The sequence below is a fragment of the Aricia agestis genome, chromosome 7 (assembly GCF_905147365.1).
Source record: "Aricia agestis chromosome 7, ilAriAges1.1, whole genome shotgun sequence".
In the NCBI taxonomy this organism is placed as follows: domain Eukaryota; kingdom Metazoa; phylum Arthropoda; class Insecta; order Lepidoptera; family Lycaenidae; genus Aricia; species Aricia agestis.
The window spans coordinates 15730793-15757158 of NC_056412.1; the positions used below are offsets into that span (position 1 = coordinate 15730793).

The window sequence follows — 26366 nt, forward strand, 5'->3', positions numbered from 1 at the left end:
CGGGGATAAGCATTGTTTTTTTTTAAGATTATTTTAATTTTTATGCAAATGTTTTAGGTAGTTGATCTTATAAGTGGGTGTGCAAAAAGTGCTTGATAATGTACAGATTGCTAGCTGGGTAAGGTACAATCACCAGTATTTGGTGTCTTTGGCCTTCTGTGATCTGGCTCACTGGTGCAGTACGTAGCGCATCAATAGTAGTCGCGGGTTTAGATCCCATTACGGAACATAACTATATTATAATAATACTAGCTGTACCGGTGAACTTTGTGTCACTTAAAAACCTTCCCTGATCTTCAAGGATTATTTTAAGACTAAAATTAGCGGAATCGGTTCAGCCGTTATCGAGTTTTAGCGTTACTAACACAATTTGAAATCCATTTTTATATATACAGATTATTAACTATTATTATATTTTATCTGCCCCTCGATTGCTGCTTAAATATTTTGTCAAAACATTATATTAGAATCTCTTATCTTAATCTAAAAAAACATATAGCTATTTATAATCTTATTGTACTTAATTAATGATAATAATAAATCCTGCGCTGGTTTAGGTGTCGTGTCGGCTACAATAATAATTATACGCAGAAGTTATTTTTACAATGTTCAAGCGTGTGAGCTTCATTCCAGAACAGCGCTTCCCATAATATTATGCCGGGTCCAGGGGCGTAGCTACCGCTGTATACAATGAGTTTCTAAAATACTAGAGTAGCAATGTCTTACAAAAGATTCTCAGAAATGCGTAACCACTTTTTTGTTCAAAAGACAATGTCAAGTCATATATTCGTTATGTCATTATGTATGTGAGATATGCCTGCAGGCATCTTCGAAGTGGCAACGCGTTGCTACCGTAAACTTCCAATCTAGTTACGTTAGTAACATAGAATATCATTGGCTGTATATGCATTAAGCTCCGAATAAACCTATGCGTTGGTGACGCGGGACGCGATACGGGAGCGTCTGCAATGCGAAACTGGGCGTACGTCGTACGCACCAGACACCTGCGCGACTACGGTGCGAACCGACAACCGTCAAACTTCATTTGTTTCAACAGTCACTGAAGACGCGCGACTTTATCTGGTGTATGCTAAATTGTTGTGGTAATGACATCCTCATACTTAACATCAGAGTCCGACGGGTCGAAGTTCGGACGGATGGACATGAGGGTTGCGACTTGCGAGGTGCTAATTAGCTTGCTTTTGATTTGGAAGGTGCAGAGGAATAAAACACATCCACAATGGTCAAGTCGAATTAATTAAGGCGACTACTGGCTACCACACGTGCAAGCTTGACCACAGATTTGACCATTTGAACACTTAACAAGCAGCTCTTTGTCAGTCAAATGGTGTAATGCGCGCCTACCAGTACCACACGTGCATGCTTGCCCACAGTTTTGCTGGCGCATGCTTCTTACATGAAAAGACGGAAGACTGACATTACTGACTGACTGACTGAGATCGACGGTATATAAACAACTTGGCTTGTACACTGAACGTCCACACACACACACACGCGCAGACAAGTTTGTACACGAAGGCTTGCATGCCAGAATTAGAAGCAAGTTTAAAAACCGTCAAGCCAAAATTTTGGGGCTTGCGCATACTACCGTTTTACCAACGACACGCAAAATGTTCAGTGTACAAGCCGGCATGCGCAAGCAAAACTGTGGTCAAACATGCACGTGTGGTAGGCGCCTGAAATGGCGGATTTGTGTATATGTCGCAGCCAACTGGTTTAAATAGCCTTTCAATCAAACAGCTAGCCCTTTGACTGAACAACGCCATTTAATCACACTTCTAGCTTTTTAATTGATTATTGAAGTGTGAAGTGAATTAGTTCAGCGCTCACCACCGTGGTATATAATATAATCGTCAGTTCGCAACTGAATTCATGGAATTATAAAAATCTCTGCTTGCTCTGTGGAATATCAAATCGAAATATTATTCTGACAGGAATAAAAATATTTTATTTCTGAATTATCAATTTTGTCACTAGCGAAATTGATAATGCAGAAATAAAATATTTTTTCATATAATAAAAGCAGAAGAAAATTTATACGCCGACGATTACGGCAAGAATGTGGCTTGCGCATGCATAATTGTGCCGTGTGGTAGATAAGTCAGTCTTACGTCTTTTCATGCGAGAATCGTATAATTCTCACTTGAAAAGACCAGCAAAACTGTGGTCAAGCACGTGTAGTAGGCGCCTTAATATCATGACACAATCTATCAAAACGTTAAAGAGGCCCATTCACGGCAGAACTCACTGATTGGTTCACACTTGGTGTTGCCGGCCGGATACACCGAGTGTGAACCAATCAGTCGGCACGGCGTCCTGCCGTGAATGGGGGTCTTAACAAATCGAAAAAGTATAAACTAAAGAGTTGTACAAAATAATATTATAAAAAAGGTTTTATAAAGAAGTCTAGTTATGTACACTACTGACTACAAGACACACTTGGCGCGCACGTCCCGCTTTGCCGATGCGAACATCCCGCGTTGCGGTCGCGCAGGTGCGCAAAGCGCCATAATGGTGGCTATCAGCGTTGCCAGACGTCCCGATTTTGGCGGGACGTCCCGATTTTTTCATCAAAATAAAATGTCCCGCGCGAAACAGGCTCAGTCCCGCTTTTCGGGGAAAGCCCGAACGTACGTGCTGCGTGCTGAGAAAGAAAAGTGCGTAATGAGGATTAGAGTGTGGGAGGTAGAGGGGTGGATTTTCTTTGGCTACTTTAGCTATCTATTGTCACGTGAACATTATTTTAACACAAATAAAAAGATAAAGATTCAAAAAACTTTTGATTTTAAGTATACCTTTTTTACTTTGTCCCGCTTTTGACTGAAGAATCCCGCTTTTTCACTCAAAAAGTTCCAAAGGCTTGGCACAAAAAAAATCTGGCAACGCTGGTGGCTATACACATACTTCCTATCGTCCAATCGGCATGACGCTGCAGGCTTGATCCAATCTGCAGTTAGTCTATATACACCACACACGATCAGTTTGAACTGTCCAATTAAATTAAAGTTACTCCTCTAATTCTACAATCTGTAATTAATACAAAAATACTCTAATAGGTAATACAAAAATATTGACCAGACTGAACTGACGATCGCAGAACGCCATACATGATCCATTCGGCTTGATCAAGCCAAAAGAATCGAAATTCGATTGTTCCGTCAAATATAACTGTCATGCCAATCCACTCCCATACACGGTCAGTTCTAACTGATCCAATCGGTAGCGTCATGCCGATTGGACGATAGAAAGGATGGTGTATGGCTACCATAAGATTACATGGACAGCGTCCGACGCGCGGTAGATGCTCCCGCTCCGCAGTCGCGTTGGTCGCGTAGGTTTGGCCTAAGCCTTATGCGTTTCCGGGCCTCAGGGGCTCCCAACGTGAGTTAGCGAAAATTAATCAAACCATCAAGCCCCTTATGCTCACCGGTGAGCGGGACACAATAGAATAACAATAGACTTCCAAGAATCCACTATCGAAGGATTAATAACTCTCCAATTCTTAAAGGCAACCTTACCTTGGGCCCCCAAACAATTTTTATACGGGGGCCCGCCAATGCACGTTACGCTCCTGGCTGGGTTGCGAACGAACCGCGGTACCCCTGGCCATCAAAATAAAATAGTTACCCGGTCTAACTTTATGGAGATGATTACGCGTACTGAGTAAAATGGTGAGACAGTGCCCTCGGCCGAGCACTCGGTGCTTTCGTCCGGTTTGATTGACCGAGAGCACTGTCTCGACTCTCGCCGGTGTGTCGCCACTCTACTCGGTGGAGTAATAGGCACAGCTGTGCCCTTGGCGGAGCACTCGGTACTCTCGGCCAACGAGATTGACCGAAAGCACTGTCTCGCCGGTTTACTCTAGAGTCTAGAGCTACGGCCTACGAGGAATCAGGCCTCCCCTGGGCCCTTGGCGCTATCAAGCGGAGACAGTGGAAAATGCCCCACATTTCTCGCAACATTGACAAATCCTCAAGGCTAGCGGAATATTACATATTTTTTGCTTTATTCGCCCTCTCTCTGTCTCTTGTATAGACGAAGCCTTTTAGGCTTCATCTATACGGCAAAAAAAAGACATAAACAAGAAAATCTATCTAAGTATACATTTATACTTATTATAATCCATACTAATATTATAAATGCGAAAGTATCTCTAATCTCTATCTGTCTGTCTGTCTCGCTTTCACGCCAAAACTACTGAACCGATTGCAATGAAATTTTGTACACAGTTATTCTAGAGTCTGAGAAAGGACATAGGCTACATTTTGATGTGGGAAAATATCTTATTTCCTACGAATAATAAAAACTAAGGAAACGTAACTCCCATACTTCAACCGTTTTTAAATTTGGCTCCTTTTCGAACACTAAAATATGACAATTCAGATTTTCGTCAAGGTCGTATCCCAGGTAACGTATCATAATATTGCGCGCCGGACGACAGCCTGCGCAGTTATTGTCATTGTCATAGTTATGAAACAAAGCTGTTGCTAATAATTGTCAAAAGTGGATAGTATTATGCAGTATACACCAAGCACATCTACTATCATGAAGAAACGAGCACATAATTATTATTTTAAAATCAAACATTTTCCTCTGATACTTAAGACATCGATAATAATTATAACATACAATATGTAATAATTATGAACAAACCTTGTACGACTCGGGCGAATCTAAAACTGTCCGAGCACCTGGAGAAGACGTTTTCAGATAACAAAAATCTATGTGCTAAATTATTACAGAATTGAAATTAAAAACTTACGTAAAATTTGTACTTATAACTCACACCTTAAAACTTATATTATTATTATTAAAACCATTAAAATTTCACGCAGTACCTATCAAAGCAGGTATTTTTTTTAAACTTGATTCAACGCAGTATGTTTAGGTATTAATAATAATAATAATATAAGTTTTAAGGTGTTAGATATTTTTTAGTGTTAGATATGTTTCGGATCAGAAATTTCGGACAATGTGCGGCTGGGCTTAATCGGTATGCCGATTATACTTAATTGTTAGAAGTTAGAAGATATAATAATTGTTAGAAGAGACTATGGTCTCTTCTAACAATTATTATATCTGACTTAAATAAATATTAAATAACTTATTATTTATGTAATTTATTATTATTATTTTGAAAATTAAATATTTCCTGTTAATGCGGTGTTGCAATAATTAGTAAAATGAAAACTCGTATATCCAATACGTGACCTATAATATTATGTTAGATATTTTTTAAATTTACAAAATAATATTATGGTCATAACTGATTATTTTTGTGTGTGTTTTTGTGCCTACTTCAAAATTTCTTGCCAGAAAATAATGAATCATAAAAGTGGGACCAATCGCCAGATGATAAAATGTTAAAAATTCATATCTGGTCATTGGGCCCACTGGGCCTAAAAAAACCTTGGGACGAAACACCAGAGTACTCATCCGATCGACGTCATCTGACACATAATGTCAGATGCCTGCCGGAACGCACTCTGCTCATATATTTTGTATCTGACGTCCGGTCCGGATGAGTTGTCAGATGCCGTCTATCGGATGGCAGAATTTTTTAATTGCGTTCCAGCGGGTGTCTGACATTATGTGTCAGATGACTCAGATGACGTCGATCGGATGTCAGTTCAAATGTTTCTGACGGATCGCGCTCTCTCTTACATTTTGTACTGAGCCGAGTGAGCTCGAACTCGCCGGAAGGAAATTTCGGATAGTGTGCGGGGTGGCGGTCTGGCCGACGTTCAAATGTTTCGTATCAGAAATTTCGGACAATGTGCGGCCGGGCTTAGAATAACATGTAAATTTAATAAGACAAACACAAATTAAGCTGGTCTCAGACCAGCTTAATTTTATGCAAATACCCTAGCATCCAACTTAAATAAACCATCTTTTTTGGGTCGACAAAAATACAAGAAATTTAAGCGTAGTTTTAAACAATTCACTTACAGATGAAAGGTTATTCCTGTATTAAAAGTCGTATCTGTATGACTTCTACACCACTTCACAGGGCATTTAGGCATTTTAACAACAAAAATATTGTAAAAAGCTACGTAAAAAGTAAGTAAGTAAACAAACCTATGTAAACAAATTGTAAAATGAGTTTGACAAAATTGTCATGTCAACCTGGTTGAATGTCACTCGAGTGTACATACACGAAAAATGTGTACCGAACACATGCATAAATATGCATGTATTCGGGTCACATTTTGTAGCCTTTTGGTGCACTTTTTTTGACGGAGTTACTCTTCCTTAGTTTTTATTATTCGTAGCTTATTTCCATGAAAATATCGATGAAAATTAATTCGCATTGCGCGTGGCCAGCGCTTATCCCGGGGGTCCTGGGTTCGGGTCCCGCAGGCGGAACAAAAAGTTTTCAATGTTCCTGGGTCTTGGATGTGTATTAAAATAATATTTCAAAAATCTTAAATATATTTTATGTAAGTATAATATTATGTTATAAAAAATCCAGAAATGTATCGATGCAATAAACATTTTAGTTCTAATACGATTCAACAGATGGCGTTTTATTTTTTACTTCATTGTAACATAGAACTAATCATACTTATTAGTTTTTTTTTTTTTTTTTTTATGAAATAAGGGGGCAAACGAGCAAACGGGTCACCTGATGGAAAACAACTTCCGTCGCCCATGGACACTCGCAGCATCAGAAGAACTGCAGGTGCGTTGCCGGCCTTCTAAGGGGTAATAGGGGAGGGTAGGGAAGGGAATAGGGGAGGGTAGGAAAGGAAATAGGGGAGGGTAGGGAAAAGAAAAGGGTAAGGGATTGGGCCTCCGGTAAACTCACTTACTCGGCGAAACACAGCGGAAGCGCTGTTTCACGCCGGTTTTCTGTGAGGACGTGGTATCTCTCCGGTCGAGCCGGCCCATTCGTGCCGAAGCATGGCTCTCCCACGTCAAAAAAGTTATTATGTTTTTGTTTATAGTTTTTAATACGTTAGAATATTATATTTAATAATATTATCACTTGGTATAATAATAATCAATCTATCTTCTCTTATAGAACTCCTACTGCATTTCTAATATAATATGTGACAAGTTGACAACAGAAGGCGCTCTAAATAAAGGAGTTCGAGTGTACCGTGTTGGCCTCCAGAAAATATATCAATGCAATCAACATTTTAAATCTAATATATGAAAACAGATGGCGTTTTATTTTTTACTGCATTATTGTAACAGAACTAATCATACCTACTTTATTATATAATATTGTTTTTATTCATAACTAGCTGTTGCCCGCGACTTCGTCCGCGTGGACTTTAGTTTAAAGCCCCGCGGGCTTTAAACTAAAGTCAACAAAATTTGTGTCAAATTTAAAAACTTTTTAAAACCCTGGTAACCCTCTTAGGGCCGCGCTACACCGGAATGGCAGCGCTGAAACTGCTCGCCTCGCCGCTGCCATTCCGGTGTAGCGCGGCCCTTAATTAATCAAAATACAAAAAAACTGCTGTGCAGTGTGCACATAATCTATACTAATATTATAAATGCGAAAGTATCTCTGTCTGTCTGTCTGTCTGTCTGTCTGTTTGTCAGTCTCGCTTTCACGCCAAACGCCAAAACTACCGAACCGATTGTAATGAAATTTTGTATACAGATAGTCTAAAGCCTGAGAAAGGACATAGGCTACTTTTTTACTGGAAAAAAGGGTTGTAAAGGGGTGAAAATGCGTAAATTTGTTCAAATTAAGTTAGTTCCAAAAATTTATAATAGATGGCACCGTGCGTCTTCTACATCGCGCTGACGCTTGCTCAAAAGTTTTTCTATAAGACGTGGTATCATCTTACATTTTAACCGATTCGTGGCCACTGCCGCGCTCAGCGCGTCATTTAAAAAGATTCAGTGAGGCCGATGACGCGCCAGGCGCCAAGGATTGTTAAAAATCACGTTAAAACTAATTTATTATACTGTAATTACAATTCCTTAGTCTAAATGTGCATAAAACACAACCAGTGGCCAATGCCGCACGTGGGGCGTCATCGTTTAGCAGGGCCGATGACGCTTATGGCGCATTATCGAACAAACTGCTTGGCCTGTGGTAAGAATTCGTGAAAATGAAGGTGGCAACGAATCGGTTAAGTTTCGATTTTTATCGATTGTTATATCTATTCTACGGTATTAAATAACTCAGTACTTTATCTGTGCAGTGACGTAACCTTAAACCTATCAATGATAAATAGTTTATGGCTAAATTTGTGTAATTGGGGGGCTAAATAAGCTTTAAAATTTGGCATAAAATATAAAGTTTAATATAAAAAAATGAAATACTTATTGTGTGCACACTGCACAGCTGAATTGATTTAAGGGGTACCAGGGTTTTTTTATAAAGCTTTTGACACCAATTTTGTTGATGTCGCGCGCTATAAACTGAAGTCCACGCGGACGAAGTCGGGCAACAGCTAATAATATTATAAAACAAAGTCGCCTTTTTCTCCCTCATGTCCCTTTGTTCCCTTTGATCTTTAAAACTACCTACGCAACGGATTTTGATGCGGTTTTCTTTAATCTCTTAAACCCCACCGACACCTTAACGAGCCACCCGTAAAAATACCTCTGTGTACCACGAGCCACCTGATGCATTCGACCTCACGCTGTTTTGTAACTTATTTTAGTATGATTTTAGTGTGTTTAAAATTTAATCTCGTTTGTTCAATGATGCGTGAAAACTCAAAGCGTTTGTTCTATACATTAAATACTCTTAAAAATATTAAGAGTATGAAGTTGGCTACAAAAAGAATGCACAAAATTAGTTCCTGATTGGCGCAATTTTGTAAAAATTGAAAAAAAATCGAAAAATTTGAATGACGCCATAGAACCAAAAAGTTAATATACCTAGCGGAATAGAGCAACAATCTCGAGCTGTCAAACGAAACCAAAATTGGTTTCATCTGTGTGTAAAAATATGTGTACGTATACACTTACACAAGCATGAATGAACATGATTTCTATGAGATTAAATTGTCAACGTGTAGTACGTGCCGACTGGACGTAAAAAAAAGAGTGCTGCTGTCATATATCATACGTCTCTTTTTACCACGCAGTATTACTGATAGTGACATCTCTCTTGCTCAGGCCTTTGTTTCTCTATTCCGCTAGGTATATTAACTTTATGCATAGAACGCGGTATTTGAGGCTCAATAGAATATTGAATATTATTGATATCCCGGTATTCGAGAGGTTAATAGATAGAGACGATAGAGTGATTCAAGAGGAAGGTTATAGGTATAAAAACATTCATATATATTATGGAGAAAATAGAAATACTGTTATTGTTGGTGTTTCGAATGTGATGTCATAATTATACATAATTATTTTACATTTTTTCCGCTTACATTGCAAACGCAGGCTGAACCCTATGAAATTTATCAAAATAATGTACAAAGTATTGTACGTGATATTATATGTCTATCTGTTAATGGATATACCCTTCTAAAATCTGTGGATATACCACAATATTTTTTTGTCATTTTCTTTTTACGACAAAAATAATGGCTAATTTTCAAAGCAATTTTAATAAATACAGCATTAATCCTCATCCAATTAAATATATTAAATATATTGTTGATATGGCCCTTTACAGCATAATATGATTTAAATGAATATTTTCGAAGATGTTACAGACACGGACGTAAAAAAGATTTAAAAATTGCGGGAAGTAGCTTTTGTGGCGGTACCGATCAATGCGGGCCACGGCCCACGGGTAGTAATCATGAATACAAGTCAAAACTGCTGAATCGATTTTAATCATTTTTTCAGTGGCTATGTATACCTATGCCAATAGTAACATAGAATATCATTGACCTATGCGAAGCCGGGGCGGGTCGCTACTTTAATATAAAATAAGGTAATGTAACCTATCCGCCAACGGCCAGCCTGTAACTTATTAATCATAGATAAGTATTATAGTACCTCAATGTTATTAATATTATAATTTATAATCTAATCTGGGTACAAATACAAAATTTTAATGTCTTATCGTCATTTTATTTTGAATTCTTTGGCTATTTTATTGGTTAAAAAAAGTATCCATGTTACCGCGCATCTCAATTTGACATTGACAATTTAACCGTCAAAACTCAAACTTCAATTTGTTTTACGCCATTATTATTTTTGTTTACACTTTACGTTTTTGTATGCAATATTATTCCTAAATTTCGGCTATTGTTTATATTAATCCTTTTTACTACTAATATACTTAGTTATTTAATAATTAGTTAAATGTATTACGTTAGTGCACGGCTCATGCGTGTCTTTTTTGAAGGTTATAAAGTTTGACTTCAAAGATGAATACCGACAGTTCGTCGCAGGCTCCAAGTGATAAAAGTTTACAATATAACTTGGACCAAATGTCGAAAGCTTCCGCGAATAAAGAGCCTGAAAATAATATACAAAATCGTAACTGTCTGAACCCTTCAGATAATAACCATAATGTAAGTACAAAATATTCTTAGATTCCATAGCAAATTACTTTGTACTTGCCTACCAGGTAGCATAAAATATTTCATGACATATTTTAATCACAACTGAGATTTATCAAAATATAATTTCTGTTACATATTTGTTGTTATATCAGTAACATGCTATAATTCAATTTAATTGTTTGTCAAGTTGAGGAACAATGGAATTCATCCTCAAGACCCCAGAATTCGCCTTCAATCAAATCATGTGTCCTCTACACCTTCAATTCCTTGGGGACGAATATTTCCTGAATCAAGCTCACCTAAAATACAATTGAAGTCTGAAAGTCAATTAAAAAAAGAAGGTTAGTGTATCCATTCAAGAAAAAGCCAAAAACCATTTACATATATTTTATGCTTGAAGTTTTCTCCAACTGTACCTTAAACACCAAAACCATTTCTAGGAGAAGACCAGGATGAATTGTCCAAGATGATGATGATTCTTCAGTGGAATTCTCAGTCCAATCGACAAGTGTCAAGTAACATCTTGCCACAACCTGGACCACCAACCGGCGTTAAGGAAGAGGAGGCATTGACAGGTAATGTTAAGATATTATCATGAATCTACAGCCCACATTAATAAACTGCTCTTATGAAGTATTTTTAAGAGCCGTTTATTAATACTCAATGAACCTTGTCTGACACACTGATTTTCTTAAGATTTTAATCAAGTTTGACCAGTATCAAAGATATAAAATGGTTTATAGACCACACATTAGTATGGTACCAAAGTACCATCGAGGAAATTGATTCCTAGGCAGTTGACGGACCTACATCATGTGGTCGGCTTATGTCAATTCAATGTTAGCTCTATTTGGTCGGATGGGTTTGGCTTAATGCAATCTAATTACTTAGGTCCGCCATCTGCCTAGGAATTAACTTCTCAGATAGTACATTATGTATTTATTTAAACAACATTCCAAGAATAGTCAAGAAGATTTTAGTGTTATCTTATACAAATTATACATGTTATAGTATTTGCAATTAACAAGACTGTGATAATAACCAGCCAATTATTTGATTGGCTGGTTATTATCACATTTACATTTTACTTTTAACGCTGTTTACTATAAAACAATCAATCTTATTATTTCTATAGAGTAAACACTACGAAGTCTGTCTTACACTTTATATTAATTTGCTGCTTTGTTTGTAATCACAATTTTGCTTCTTCAAAGTAAAACTTTTTAAGTTATTTATTTGGTTATCACTAAAATTAGAACTTGGTAAATACCTACATCTTGCATCTAATTATACTATTTTTGTGTACCATGGCTTACCATTTTCATTATTAATTTATAACTATATGGTAATTATTATAAACTATGTTACTCTTACAATCATAACTTTTATGCCTATATTTCTTTATGCTTTTTTATTATTATGTTAACGCTTTTGTAGAGTCAGAAAAGCAGCCAAGTTTTACTTTAATTGAGCAGAGAGAAGAGTATATGAAGAAAGCGGCGACTTTACAGGCAAAGATTAAAATATTAAGTAAACGTCGTCAAGAATTGAAGGGTGATGGACAGCGGCCTCCCAGTCCTGATACCATGCTACTGCTGAAGGATAATACCAAGCTTCTGGTTAGATGAACAGAATAAGTTATTATATTATGAAATGTAGTATATATACTATCAGAGAAATTCATTCATAGGTATATGGCAACCAGGGTAAATTGGTCGCTTTGTGTCAAACGCGTCCTACAGCTCACAGCTGACATTAATAACATAATCTGGATACATCAATTGGATGTAGGTCCATCAACTGCCTCTGAATCGATTTCTTCTATGGTACCATCAGAGATCCATAGTCAGTACATTTTAGTAGGTTTATGTCCAGTCCAGCAAGATTTGTAACTAACATTATGATGATATAACCTGGCAAGGTCCTGAGTATGAATCTGCTTTGATGGTATAAAAGAAAATTGAGGGAAGGGGCTACTATATTTGATTACTGGACCAAGGAGAAATAATTGACAGTTTTGTATTTGTAACATAATTAAATGTTTCATGAATGAGAGCTCTCATATTTTTTATAGAATTCTCTTTAAAAAATGTTACAAATATGTAGCAGTCAATTGAACCCTCATTGGTTGTACTTCAGGGTAAGCAAGTACCTGCATTCCCTACAATTCTTAAATAAAAATAAATAAGCTAATTACTGCTAATCCTGAGGTACTCAAAAAACAGGTACAGGTTGTATCTGCTTATTAGCACTTTAGGGTAAGCAGGTACAAAGCCCTGTGATCAGAGTGCACTCTTATTGTTTTGAACTGTGTTGCTAACATTATTTAAGTGCATATTACATGCTTTTCATTACTTATTAGTTACTTTTTTTTGGTAATTAATTGTATAAAATTCATTAAAATTGCTGATCTATGCTTATAATGCTTCTGCTTACTAGCTTGTACCCTCAACTGAAATATGGAAAACTTTGAAAAAATGTGTTTTAAATATAAACCATAATACACGAATCTGAAATTTAAAAAAATCTGCTTTATTGCTTGCTTTCCACTTCCTTAAATGTAGCCAAAGCTAAACTCGGCTTGTTTTGTATAGTTGGTGCACCAGAACAAATTAAAAAATATCAATAATTTGATCGAAATGTTGAACGGGATGATTGGTGAAAGAAACCGAGATACACAGAATACAGCGAACACAGAAGTAAAACGAGAAATCAAGTGAGTAGTTATTGGCATGGAATTTATTTGTTATTTGCAGATTTTTTTGCAATTATATTTTGCTATAATATTGTCTTAGCTGGGCAACGTCAATCAAATATTTAACTTTGTTAATCGTTAATCCGCTATCAAAATGCTTTGTTATATGTTACATGTCTGAAAAATTTAATTAAACGTTAATGGTTCATTAGTAGCTAAGTAATTAAACATTTCTCTTGGTGTGTTTTTGTTTCACTTTTTGGACGCCGTCCGGCACTTGTCATACGTATCATACTGAATCTGTTTTTCGCGCCACGTGGCGCGGTCGCAGTTCTGCGCGGTAAATAGTAGGCATTATATTAACTACTAGACGGTCCGCGCGGCTTCGCCCGCGTTAATTAGATATTTCACAGACAAATTAGTCCACAAAAAATAGTCTATGATCCTTCACGTGGTCTACTTCTTATTTGCGCCAAATAACATAAAAATTGCTCCAGTAGTTCGTAAGATAAGCTCTTTCAAATAATTTTCCCCGTTTTTTCAAAAAAAAAAATAGTCTATGATCCTTCACGTGGTCCACTTCTTATTTGCGCCAAATAACATAAAAATTGCTCCAGTAGTTCGTGAGATAAGCTCTTTCAAATAATTTTCCCCGTTTTTTCCACACTTTTCTCTATTTCTTCGCTCTTATTAGTCTCAGCGTGATAAAATATAGCCTATAGACTTCCTCAATAAATGGACTATCTAACACTAAAATAATTTCTCGAATCGGACCAGTAATTTCTGATTAGCGCGTTCAAACAAACAAACAAACTCTCCCGCTTTATAATATTAGTTATAGATTAACGTACTTCTACATAAAGAAAGTTAAAGTGTCCTTAACGTTTTTAACAGTTAACTTAAAAAAAGTCGTTATGTTCATCAAATCATAATGCTAACTTCGCTAATTAACGGATTAACAAGTGAATGCCCAGCTTTGTATATTACATGGATATGATAAATGCTGTAGTTATAACTTATAACATCCCTTTTTTCTGCTCTTGACTGCAAGTTCTCTTATTTGCAAGTTTGAAGCAAGTCAGCAACTTTTTAAAGCTTAGGCTATATGTAGCGAATATGTGAACATGTTCAAAAATATGTACTTAGATGACATTCTGCAAGATTTCTGGAAGGCTGTGCTTACATATTTTTTCTGCTATTAGGAAAGGTGTTATAAGCCCCCTTTTTATTTAAGTATTACTAGCTAACTATCTTATGTTGTGGCGTAGACTTACCATTAACAAAAAATGCGCAATTTTAAAAATGTTATGTTGCAGCTTAGAAAAAAGTTTTTGTATTTTTCGTTTTAATAAAAAACTTTTTTGATAGTTAAAATTCATTTATCATTGAGTCCGTATTTTTTATTAGTCAACGAATACATTTCTATTTGAACTCTTTGAAGCTGAAGTAGAAATATGAAATTTCTGCCTTTGAACTTTGCTCTCAAGATATCTTGAACTGAATGTGCAATTATAGTAAGTAAGTTGCTTTGCTTATGAACATAGTTTCAATTGTTTATTTAATTTGCGCATGGCAGTAACGCACACGACGCGCAGCGCAGACGTGTGCGTTACTGCATATAATTTGGCAATTGCATAGGTTCTATTTCCACGGACTAAAAAGTGCGTCACGGATAGTCTGTCGTCTGCGCTTATCTGTCTACTATATTATATAGCCTTAAATATGTGGTTCTCGCTTTGCAGAGCAGGTATGAACAGTCTGAAAATCTCGAAATCTTGTTACAATCTTGGACTATTTTGTCAAGATCGTGAACAGGATTTCGAAATTCAGGATTGGTGGCTTTCAAGATTGAATCTTGGAAAATCACTCAAGATCTTGGTGGAATCTTGATCTTGCAAGATCAAGATTGCATTCCCTAGTCGCGTTATGTCAAAACCAGCCGACAGGTCACGACTGACATTGAATTGACATAAAGGTCATCGCACAATACACCGACTCGACGCCAACTCAAGTCACAGCATGGCATGGAAATGTAAGCTATATTGTTAGGACATAACAGCAAAATTTGCCAACTCACACCGCGTGGACAGCCAGTTGGCGACTAGTCGTCACCTAGCTATTCGCAAGTTAGTAAATTAACTCCTAAGTCACACTACATAAAGTTAAAAATTCAATGCCAAACTGTGAGTTGGGTTGGCGTCGAGTCGGTGTAATGTGTCTACCTTAACTCTACCAAGTAACGTAGAAACGCCATCTGCCCATGAATAAACTTCTCTGGTAGAGACTAGAGTACATGGGATTGTATAGCGTTCCATTAGGATTATTTTTCCCGATTGCCCCTTTTAAAACATGTGTCTGGCATTTTACAGGCCGCGCTCAACTTTAATATCCACCTTTATGAGTCTTATAAGTCGTGTAACTCTCACGTTTTGTGTTACAGGGTGCCGCCGCCCAAACGCTACAACTACGTGTTTTACGACTCTGAGCTGCACTGGTGTAGGGTGTGCAACATCTTCCCTACTACGGCTACAGACTACCTGTCCCACTTACACTCGCAGGATCATAAGACTAAGTAATATAAGAACGTACAGCACAACTACAAAACTCAAACTAATATTACAAATGCGAAAGTCCTGTCTGTCTGTTACTTCTCATGCTTAAGCCGATTTAGATGTTTGGTATGGACTATGGAGATACTATAAGGCCTTGGAAAGGACTATTGTTTTTACCGCGAAAAATGTACAGTTGACGCGCGATAAACGAATTCCTGTGCAACGGAGTTCGGAGCAACTATATGTTGCTATATACATAATACAGGGTGTAAAAAAACTAAGTGGTAATACTTTAGGGTGTGTACGTGTTCCTCGTAGAGAGTTCATTGTGAAAGTAGTAGCGCTAAAAGACAACAAAAATTCACTTTTGTATTGGGAAACTCGTTACGCTCTGGCCATTGCCCATACAAAAGAAAAAAAATGGTCTTTCAGCGCTGCTACTTTCACAGTGAACTCTCTACAAGGAACACGTACACACCCTATAGTATTATCACTTACAGTCTGTCAAAAAAGTCATGAAATTAAAAAGTGGTAACATCGTAGTATCATCCCTTTCAAATCAATCTAAGAAAAAAGGGATGACACTACGATGTTGCCACTTTTTAATTTCATGACTTTTTTGACAGACTGTAGTTTTGTTACACACTGTATATATGCAGTATGCATGCTTCGCACCACGTCAGTCTGACTCCGTGCTTAGTTTTCGAAGAAAACGTGTTACGGATGCCATTCAATCTGGGGGGGGCAAGGCAGTGCCCCAGCCAAGTCTCTAGCAAAGGCACGGCCGTACCGCACACTTCTCGAAACGGTTCGTTGCTGTTTTCCTTATACAACTACACAGTTAAAACTGCAGACATAGATCAAGATAGATACCGCATGTCCCTCCGCCTCTATGAAAACGAGCGTTCCACTTTTTTCCTACCTACTGTGACATGCCGATGATACGAAACGTGTCCATTATCTAGGCCAATGTTGCTATCCGAATTTCTACAGCTCAATATGGCACAATTAGGCATTAAGACATTTTAAAAATTCTGATTGACGTCCGATTCCGATGGCAGACTAATGAACACTTTCGAAAGACGAGCATTGCTCGTCATTTGGAACGCGATATGTCACGCGAAGTACTTACATACACATGCGGTATCTATCGTGATCTATGTCTGTGGTTAAAACACTATGCAAACAATAAATTATGTTTCAGGGTGGCGACAGCGTATCTCGAGGCGCCATGGCACGGAACAATCGGCGACGACAGCTTCCCAACACACCCCCAGGCTGAAACCAAACGCATGCCGATCAAAGGTACGAAAACATACTAAAATTTTGTACATCATAAAACTTGAGAGGTGTCAAGGGACACCTGGGTGGAACAAAGTTCCAGTTTATTATAATGTGAAAACATGTTAATGGTTTCCTTGTAATATTTCTAGATATCTACATTAGCTTTATTATGTAACTATTTGTTTTCCAAATAAAATAAATTATTTCTTATGTACAAAAAACCTGTAACAACAAAAACACTCAACAAAAAAATCGTTGCTACACCGCTAAACAGTAGTTCAATGTGAAATAGAAAGACGAATCGAAAATAACTTGCTTTCCATGAGAGAGAGAGAGAAAAACGCGTTACCGCCACGTCCGATTTGCCCACCCACCCTCGAGTACAAAAAGCACTATTCGCAGACGACACGGCCCTTTTCTTTGCTCATCGCCAAATAGCTTTCGCAATTCGCGTCCAAAAAACTCCAAGAAGCAGCGGAAAATTAATTACCGAAGTCAGGGCTGTCAAATACTTATTAGTAGTACTAAACAAGTCGATGTCATTCACGAACCATATATCGAATACCGTACCTAAAGCGAAATTTGTATTATACAAATTATATCCTTTACTCAACGCGAGTAGCAAAATGTTCTTAAGACATAAGCTCACCTTATACAAAACATGTATAAGAACGATACTCACTTATGCGTGCATCTCTTTCGCACACATAAGTGACAATCAGATGAACCAATTGCAACGAGTTGAAAACCGTTTTTTGCGCATTTAAGAGCCAGTCATCACGGCGCGTTGCGTCGACGCAGCGTTGCCGTTGCGTTGTTTTACATATAAATAACCAAGGTGTTCACACGGCGCGCTGTGTCGTGACAGCAGTGCGCAACACACACATGACGGACAGCAGCCCCCGAGACAAAGCGGGGGTGTTGACGTTAAGACTGCTTCGTAATAACGCTGCGTTGACGTAGCGCTCGTGTGGCCGGCTATGCGTCAAACGGCAGCGCTGCGTCGACGCAGCGCTGATGCAACGCGCCGTGTGGACTGGCTCTTAGGGGCGCAGGATATGATACTCTCGCTCAACTAACTTGGAGTTATGCTGCATTGTATTGCAATGTCATGATATCAGTACCTTCTCCAGGTCTGCAGTTCTTCGTGCCGTCGACGGCGTGGTACTGCAAGTTGTGCGACCAGTTCATCGGTGACCTGCACTGCGCCTCCGCGCATCTCAAGTCCGTCACGCATTCCAAGAACTATTCCGTGAGTAGTAACAAACACTCCGGTTTCTTATTTTTTTTTACATAGAGTGTACTGTGTAAGAGCGGCTGGTTCCCTCCTGGCTGCGTTTCCACCAGAGATGTGTTGCGAGGAATGTGTTTTTGTGAACCAATAGAATCGATTCATTGACGTGAGCTTGCCATGACATCGCTCGGTATGACGATGCTATTGTATCTTAACACATCTCTGGTTTGTCGCCAGAGGTCGAGAAGAGAGAGCTATTCTAGTGTAAAGATTAAAAACATTTAAAAAAAACACTACACACTTTTTTTAAATGTTTTTAATCTTTACACTAGAATAGTTCTCTCTTCTTTCAGAAGTTTCGCGACCCCCTTAGGCTGCGTTTCCACCTAGTTTATCTTATATAGATTATATTATGTATAGAGTTTTAAAAGTGCCATCTCGTGCTCAGTAGACTTTTCCAAATTCGAGACTGAAGTTAAAACCAGGCAGTACTCTCAACTCACTAGTAAGATACACTCATTCACTTAGTTATAAGTGATTATAACAATAGTTACATGATAATCTATAAGCTATCGTTTGTCCTTGACTATCAAGCAACTTTTCCAGATTTAATAGACAAAGACAATAAATGAAATTCGTATAGCTTATACACCGTATTAAATATTTTTTATTAGTAAGAGGGCTACGAATAATAAAAACTAAGGAAGAGTAAGTGTGTCAAAAATGTTATCCACGAGTCTACAAAATGTGACCTGAATACATGCATACTTTATGTATGTATTCGGTACACAATTTTGTGTTTTTATACAAGTGACAACTATTGTCAACGGCTAAATTTGAATATTAGTGTTTCGTAGCTATTGTCATGTTTTAGTGTGCGAAAAAGAACCAAATTCAAAAAGGTTGAAGTATGGGAGTTAAGTTTTCTTAGTTATTATTATTAGTAGTAAGAAGGTATATATAATAGTTTTTTAACTTCATTGAATTGTTATGATATGAATTTTAGGTATTCGTTAAAGAGAACCCTCACTGGGAATCAGATTGGATACTCGACAGACAGAAGGCATTCGAAGATATGCGCCTCACTATCAGTTTGGAAGCAGTCGACTCTTTCAACATAGAGAGCATATGCGGCAAGGAAGAGCAAAAAGACGAAGAAAAGGTACCAGAGAAATATACAAGCGCTTCCAGTAGTGATAGTGATGCATCTACTGTTTTCAAAGCGAAAGGTATGTTGAATGTTAAGTACAGCTGCTGTCCCCTATCGTCAATATACGCGAGCAAAAAAACTTTGGTTCCCTTTTGACGAAAAATTCGGAAACGTAGGAGAATGAAATTTTGCACAGTTATAGTTTATATGGTGAAGGAGTGCATCGAGCTAATATTATTATTTTAAAATTATGCTTTTGTCATACATTTTTTTAACAAATAAAACATTACACACACTATAGTTTGTGCGTTCTAAGATGATATGGGTGACAGTTTTCATGTTCCTTGCTACGGGTTTTTTTTACAAGAAAACAAAAAAAATCAAAATGTAATAAATTATATTCCATCTACAAAAACAAATGTTTCCTATAATTGTAAATGAATAAAAATGAAAAGATGCTAAATGCTAACTTATTAATAAAAATTATAAATATTAACTGTGAAATAGGAGTATAAAATTATTGTTACGAAAACATTTGAAAAATATCATAAGCATGAAACGGAACTTATGTCAATAGAGATTGACTCTGTTGAATCGAAATCAAATCGATAAAAAGGGCGGCCATCTTAAATCGCCGGCACCACTGAAATGTCAGTACGAAATCGATAATTTCGATTGCAATTCCTTTACGAAATGATTCGATATTTTTAAACTATCGATTAATTTTTGTGAGGTAACTTCCCTACTATTGTCAATTATAATGTCTCACGCATATCATCATAAAACGCACAAACTATACAATGTGCACACTACCATCTTTTTGAATGACAAGCCTATACTATACATATTGATATACTAAGGCGGGCGCCAGACATGTGATCAAATACGCAAATTCGCCAAGTGTGGCACTGACATTTGCCTATTTGTGCAAATTAATTGCTGGCATTTTCCTATTTGTGCAAAGTTTGCTCAAACTTTGAAGCCCATGTCTGGCGCCGGCTTTATACTCTTTGTCAAATTAAAAATTGATCGATGATTTTTTTATTAAATCTGAAATAGTCAATACTTTAAACGGGGAGCTAAAATGAGATAATTAAATTTAAGGTCGAATTTCGACCATTGGGCGATCTCTAGTAGTCATAAAAAAATTGCACTGATGATGATCAAAATTTTGATTATAAAGAGTTCACTGTGAAAGAGTGAACTCTTTATAATCAAAATTTTCATATAATTATATATCTAATTAATTTATGTTCGTCTGTGAATACGGCGGTTATAAGTAGGGCCTGAAGTTTTTTCATGTTTAAAATTTGTCTAAAACGACATTAAAAATTTACGAGTCAAAATAAACTTTCTATTGCAGTAAAGCGACCCAAGACAAAGGATCCTGAGAGTGAGCCGTCAGTCAGTAAGAAATCGCTGAAAAGACTAGAGCCTTTGATCGCCGATAGAAAGCTATTGGACGAAATTAATTCCACGTAAGTCTATAACTTGCCCGCGGTTGTTTTCTTTTTTGGGCGAAAAATGACTGCTTTTGATATTCTGTTTGCCAACAGGTGCCGCTAAAGTACTCCAAGGCTTTAAATGAACGTGGACGGGGCGCTGCTGGTAAAGGAGGACTGTCAAAAATTACGTTTTTGTATGATAGCAGCGTTAGTTCCTTTTCTGGCCACGTTCATTTAAAGCCTTGTCGAGATCTATGTAGCCTTAGGGTCTATCGTGTCAAACTGCTGTCATATGTCACGACATAACTGTCATGTGTCAAGATTAGCTGTCATATTGTGTCAATAATATATGCCTATCTGACACGACAGACAGCAGCTACATAGCGGCACCTGCCCTAGTAGACAAGTGGCAAGCGGTTATCGTAAACGCTAACAAAATTTATGCGATTTGACATAAGTCATCGCTTCGCTAGCGAATACTAATGTCAAATCCCATACATTTTGTGGCGTTGGCGTTTACGATAATAGCTTGCCGCTTGTCTAGGCCCTCTGGTGTCAAACAGAATATCAAAAACCCTCATTGTCGCTTCATTAAACGAAGTCGTCAATATCATCGACTATTTGTATTGTTCCTAATATATATTTCTAATCATTTACAGAAAAGTAACGAAAGATGTGAGTCCGCCTCGAGCATACAGGGACAAAAGCGAGGACCGACGCAGCGAAGCGCGGCATAGTGACAGAAATTGGCGATATGATGACAGAAGTTTGCGACATAACGACAGAAGCATGCGACATGATGACAGAAGTTTGCGACATGATCATAGAAGTTTGCGACATGATGACAGACATTCTATGAGACATGACAAAGATCGACATTACGACAGAGTACTGCATCATGACCGAAGTTGGGCTGGGGATAGGGCACTTGACATTCGCAGCTATGAGCGAAGTCGGCAGCACAGCTCCGAGAGGCGAAGAGAACGCGAGAGAAGCGAAGCGCGAAGTTTACGCGAGCGAAGCGAAGTGCGAAGTTTACGCGAGCGAAGCGAAATGCGAAGTGAACGTGAGCGAAGTGAAATTCGAAGTGGACGCGAGCGAATTGAGGGGCGAAGCGAACGAAGACGAAATGGACACGCCAGTCCAGTCTCCGTACCTTCATCGCCAGAGCCTAATTTGTCTGAAAAGAGTAGTCTTTTAGTTGGTGAGTTGGATGAATAGCTTTATACGATACTAGATGTTCCGCGCGGCTTTGCCTGCGTAAATTAGATATTTTACAGACAAATTAGTCCACAAAAGATGGCCTAGATATGAACCTTCACGTGGTCTACTTCTTATCTGTAGGTACCAAATACAGAAAAATTGCCCCAGTAGTTCGTCAGATAAGCCCTTTCAAATAATTTCTTACGTTTTTTTCCACATTTTCCTCTATTTATTCGCTCCTATTAGTCTTAGGGTGATAAAATATAGCCTTCCTCGATAAATGGGCTATCTAACACTGAAATATTTTTTCAAATCGGACCAGAAGTTCCTGAGATTAGCGCGTTCATATAATTTCCCCGCGTTTTTTCCACATTTTCCTCTATTTCTTCGCTCCTATTATATAGCCTTCCTCGATAAATGCAGGGCTATCTAACACTGAAATAATTTTTCAAATCGGACCAGTAGTTCTTGAGATTAGCGCGTTCAAACAAACAAACAAACTCTTCCGCTTTATAATATTAGTAAAGATACAAACACACTTGCAATTAAACTACAAAATATGCACTTTTATTACCTTTGCAAGAAAAATATATTTACTGCATTTTTTCATATCTCCGATCAGGCTATACAGTAAGAAAACAATATTCAAAACAATGTTTTTTTACAGGCAAAATAACACCTTTTAAAATCAAAAATTCAAAAGAACACGAAACAAAAGTCTCAAATGAGGAGGATTTAAGGAAGAAAAAAGAAGAAATGGATGCTGAAATACAGAAAAAGGTAAGTGTTAATAGAAAATTATTTATAATAGGTTAATGTATAATAATTATTATAATATATTTTTTAACAATACCTTTTATAACCTTATTTCTTTTCTAGGTCGATGAATTCAAGAAACATCTGATTAAAATCCAAACTGAGATTCAACAGAAGAAATTAGACGAAAATACTCGTAAAGCCCCGCCCCCAGCCCCTACAATTGTGAATACTCCAGCAAGTACAACTGTTACTGTCCCCGCTGCAAATATGCCAGTCCCCGGTTTCAACATCCCAGGAATGCCAGATACAGACGGTCTGGATATGGACCAAGTTGTGAAGATGGCGTCGCAGATCCTGCAGCAGCAAGCGATGATTGCCCCCTTTGGACTGGACCCCATGTGTATGCCAATGCCTATGGAGGGGTCCCTCCTGGGCCCACCCCCCGGTCTGCCTATCATGCCACCGTCGCTAATGCGTATGCCATTCATGCCATTTACGGGCCGCAAGATGCCTCTGCTGTAAGTGTTCCTTTTTTTAAAATTTATGTTGCTCATACGTATGTTCTTCCGCGATTAAACTTCATAATATTATGTTCTTTCGCGGCACACAATTCACAAAGTATCTATATCAATCTTAAATTATATGAAAATCGGTTCAGCAGACTGAATTATTTTTAATGTAGAATTTTGTGTGATTTAATTTGTGTGGAAGTAAAAAATGTATTATTTTCCAGAAAAGTATCCAGAAATAACTTAACGTGATTTTTATACTTTCAGACAAACACAAAATAGGAATAGAAGAAAGAAACCATATGAGCCTCCTGCGTCTAAGAAACACGAGACCAACCAGAAGAAAGAGTCGGAAGTGTCAGAACCACTACACCCGCCGGGCGAATCTAAAAAACACGAGACTAAACAGGCGAAAGAGTCGGAAGTGTCAGAACCACTACACCCGCCGGGCGAATCTAAAAAACACGAGACTAAACAGGCGAAAGAGTCGGAAGTGTCAGAACCACTACACCCGCCGGGCGAAAATGAATTAAAAGATAAGGACAGCCCAAAATAATGCTAATTTTTGAAGTAATTACAATAATAGTATGTAGTACAAGCTTTAAGTACCTATGCATTATAATTATTATTAAGAAGTAAGCACCAATACATCACGTTAGAATTATATATAGGTAGAGATTTATTAGGGATATGTTATGTAGTTAGGGTAACTATAAGAACTTTAACTTTTGACATTAATGCAAATCAAGGCATCAATTGTTATATTTCTATTTTGTATACAAAATAAAGGCATTATATTTTTGTCGTATTTTATTCTCAAAATACTTTTATACCGAAAACCCTTATCTTCTTCATGTAATAATAATAGTAATTAATTACTATTTTATAAACAGGGTTAATAAGTTAAGTAAGATATTTAACTGCTAATCCATTAATTAAGCATTATTCTCGTAGCTCTCACTTCGCTGCGATAAGATATGCACTATCTTATAGCAGCAGCTATATCGGCAATGCTAACGCCAGCAAAAGACGTTGTAATTGGTTGAAATGAAAAACTTACTATATAAAATTCACTATTACAGCTGAGAGAGCTATAAGGCGCTTTGCAGACGACGGGGCGGGGCGGGCCGGTCAATTTTGCGGCGAACGATAGCCCAAAGGGAATCCTATATTACCAACGCACACGGCGGGCAAAAAGACCGCGCCGCAGGTGCCCGAGGGGCACTGGCGGCGCGGCATTTCCGCGGCTGCCCGCCGTGGATCACACAAACCAGTTTACGTGCAGTAACGCAGACGGCGGGGCGGCTAGCTCAGTCCACACCACGCGCTTTTTAGTGTTGGACGTCATCGATGTAGTGATGTAGATAATATTGTGATTTAACTGCTGAAGTGCAGAACAGATCGCTAATATAATATGATACGTCGTTAAAAGAATATAATATCACGACGTAAATGAAAAAACGAAATTGTGGTACCAAATATGCCAAATAATTTATACTCCTGCAGTACTGAACTGACCGCCTCCGCCCATGACCCATCGTGTGCTTTGTGTACGCGGCGCGGGCAGCTGCAGTCATCGACGGGCAAACGCGGTCTTGAGCTTGCTTCGCGGACAAAAAGCCCGCCCCGCCCCGTCGTCTGCAAAGCGCCTAAATGAACGTGGCGAAAAAAGGAACTAACGCTGCCATCATAAAAAAGGTCATTTTTAAAGCCTTGTCGCACTGTAGCGGTTCATATACCCCTTATATATTCGTTGTCGTGCACAAGTGTGGGCAAGTGATACAACTTCAAGAAACGTGCCATTTTGTGTTCCCTCCAAACTCCATCGAAAGTTTTAGTAAAGGATCTACCACTGACTTGACTCGTTGACATTACTGACTACTTTTTAGACTTTTACTAGAGTTTCGACTTGACGATTTGGAAAAACGACTTTAGATTTTGTTAACTCTATGAAAAAAGAATTCCGCCATAATTTACTTGACACTGGCCATGGTTAAAAAGCCGAGCCGAGCGAGAAGGCGTAATTGACTTGTAGACGATGATGAAATGTCAAAATTGTGGTCTGACCATTGAGGTACCTACTATGACTGGAGAGAGCCTTATATCGGTGTATATGCGTCAAAAGTGTGTAATGTTATGTCCTACTTACTAGGACATAACAAAGGAGTCGGTCGGCATATTTCATGTAATAAAAGTGTTAAATAAAGGTTTTTAGTGAACATTTTATGCTAGATATTGTTAAGTTTTGTGGTTCCGCTAAATAATAAACTATAAGAATGTTCAGAGAATTCCTCGAACACGTGGATTTAACATTAAATACGTAAGTTTTAAATAACGTTTTTTGGGCTTTTCATTCGGTATTTTTGTGAGCTAAAATACCGATTGAAATCGCCACGCCATCAAGACGCCATATTTAACTATAACCATAGAGCTCGACAAGGTTTCAAATGCATGTGGCGAAAAAAGGAACTAACGCTGTCATCATACAAAAACCGCCATTTTTGACAGTTCTCCTTTACCAGCAGCGCTCCCGCCCACGCGCATTTATAACCTTGTTGGATCAGCTGTCATCTGTCAATTTCTCCGGGCAAAGTTAAGGGTAAAGTTAAAGTTAAATTTATCTTAACCATGACCGCTGACGTCTGTCGTGGGTCTGTACTCTGTCCTGTCAACAGTGTTGCCAACTTAGCATATTTTATGCTAAATTTGGCATATTTTTACGTTGTTTAGCATATTTATTTGTTGTTTAGCAAATAGCATATTTTTAGCATATTATTATTTTATAAAAATTGAACCATGAAACAAACGATCCGACTTAATTACTAAAGCGTGTGTTCTAAAACAGAGTAATAAAATTGCTCTGACAAGTATTTATTACTCATTATTATCACTACCACATTCTAATGCCGAAATCAAACACGTTTTCAGCCAAATGAATGTAGTTAAAACCAAAATTCGCAACCGTTTGACGATGAAAACTGTAAATGCCATTTTAATATTTTTTATACATCAGATTCGGCCTAAGAGCGCGTTCAGACGCGCGTGCGCATGTTTTGCGCGTATTCTACTATGGGA

General features: G+C 37.8%; 1 protein-coding gene across 1 annotated transcript; it reads left to right on the forward strand.

Moving 5' to 3' along the window:
• Window positions 1–10151: 10151 nt before the first annotated feature.
• On the forward strand, window positions 10152–24092 carry LOC121728702 (zinc finger matrin-type protein CG9776-like). The gene is made up of 14 exons (XM_042116938.1): window positions 10152–10469; window positions 10648–10801; window positions 10901–11035; window positions 11898–12079; window positions 13055–13176; window positions 15596–15727; window positions 16912–17012; window positions 18125–18243; window positions 19232–19454; window positions 20739–20853; window positions 21480–22024; window positions 22691–22803; window positions 22903–23300; window positions 23559–24092. Exons 1-14 carry the CDS (start codon window positions 10323–10325, stop codon window positions 23845–23847), a joined length of 2775 nt encoding a protein of 924 aa, XP_041972872.1. The 5' UTR covers window positions 10152–10322; the 3' UTR covers window positions 23848–24092.
• The last annotated feature ends 2274 nt before the right edge of the window (window positions 24093–26366 follow it).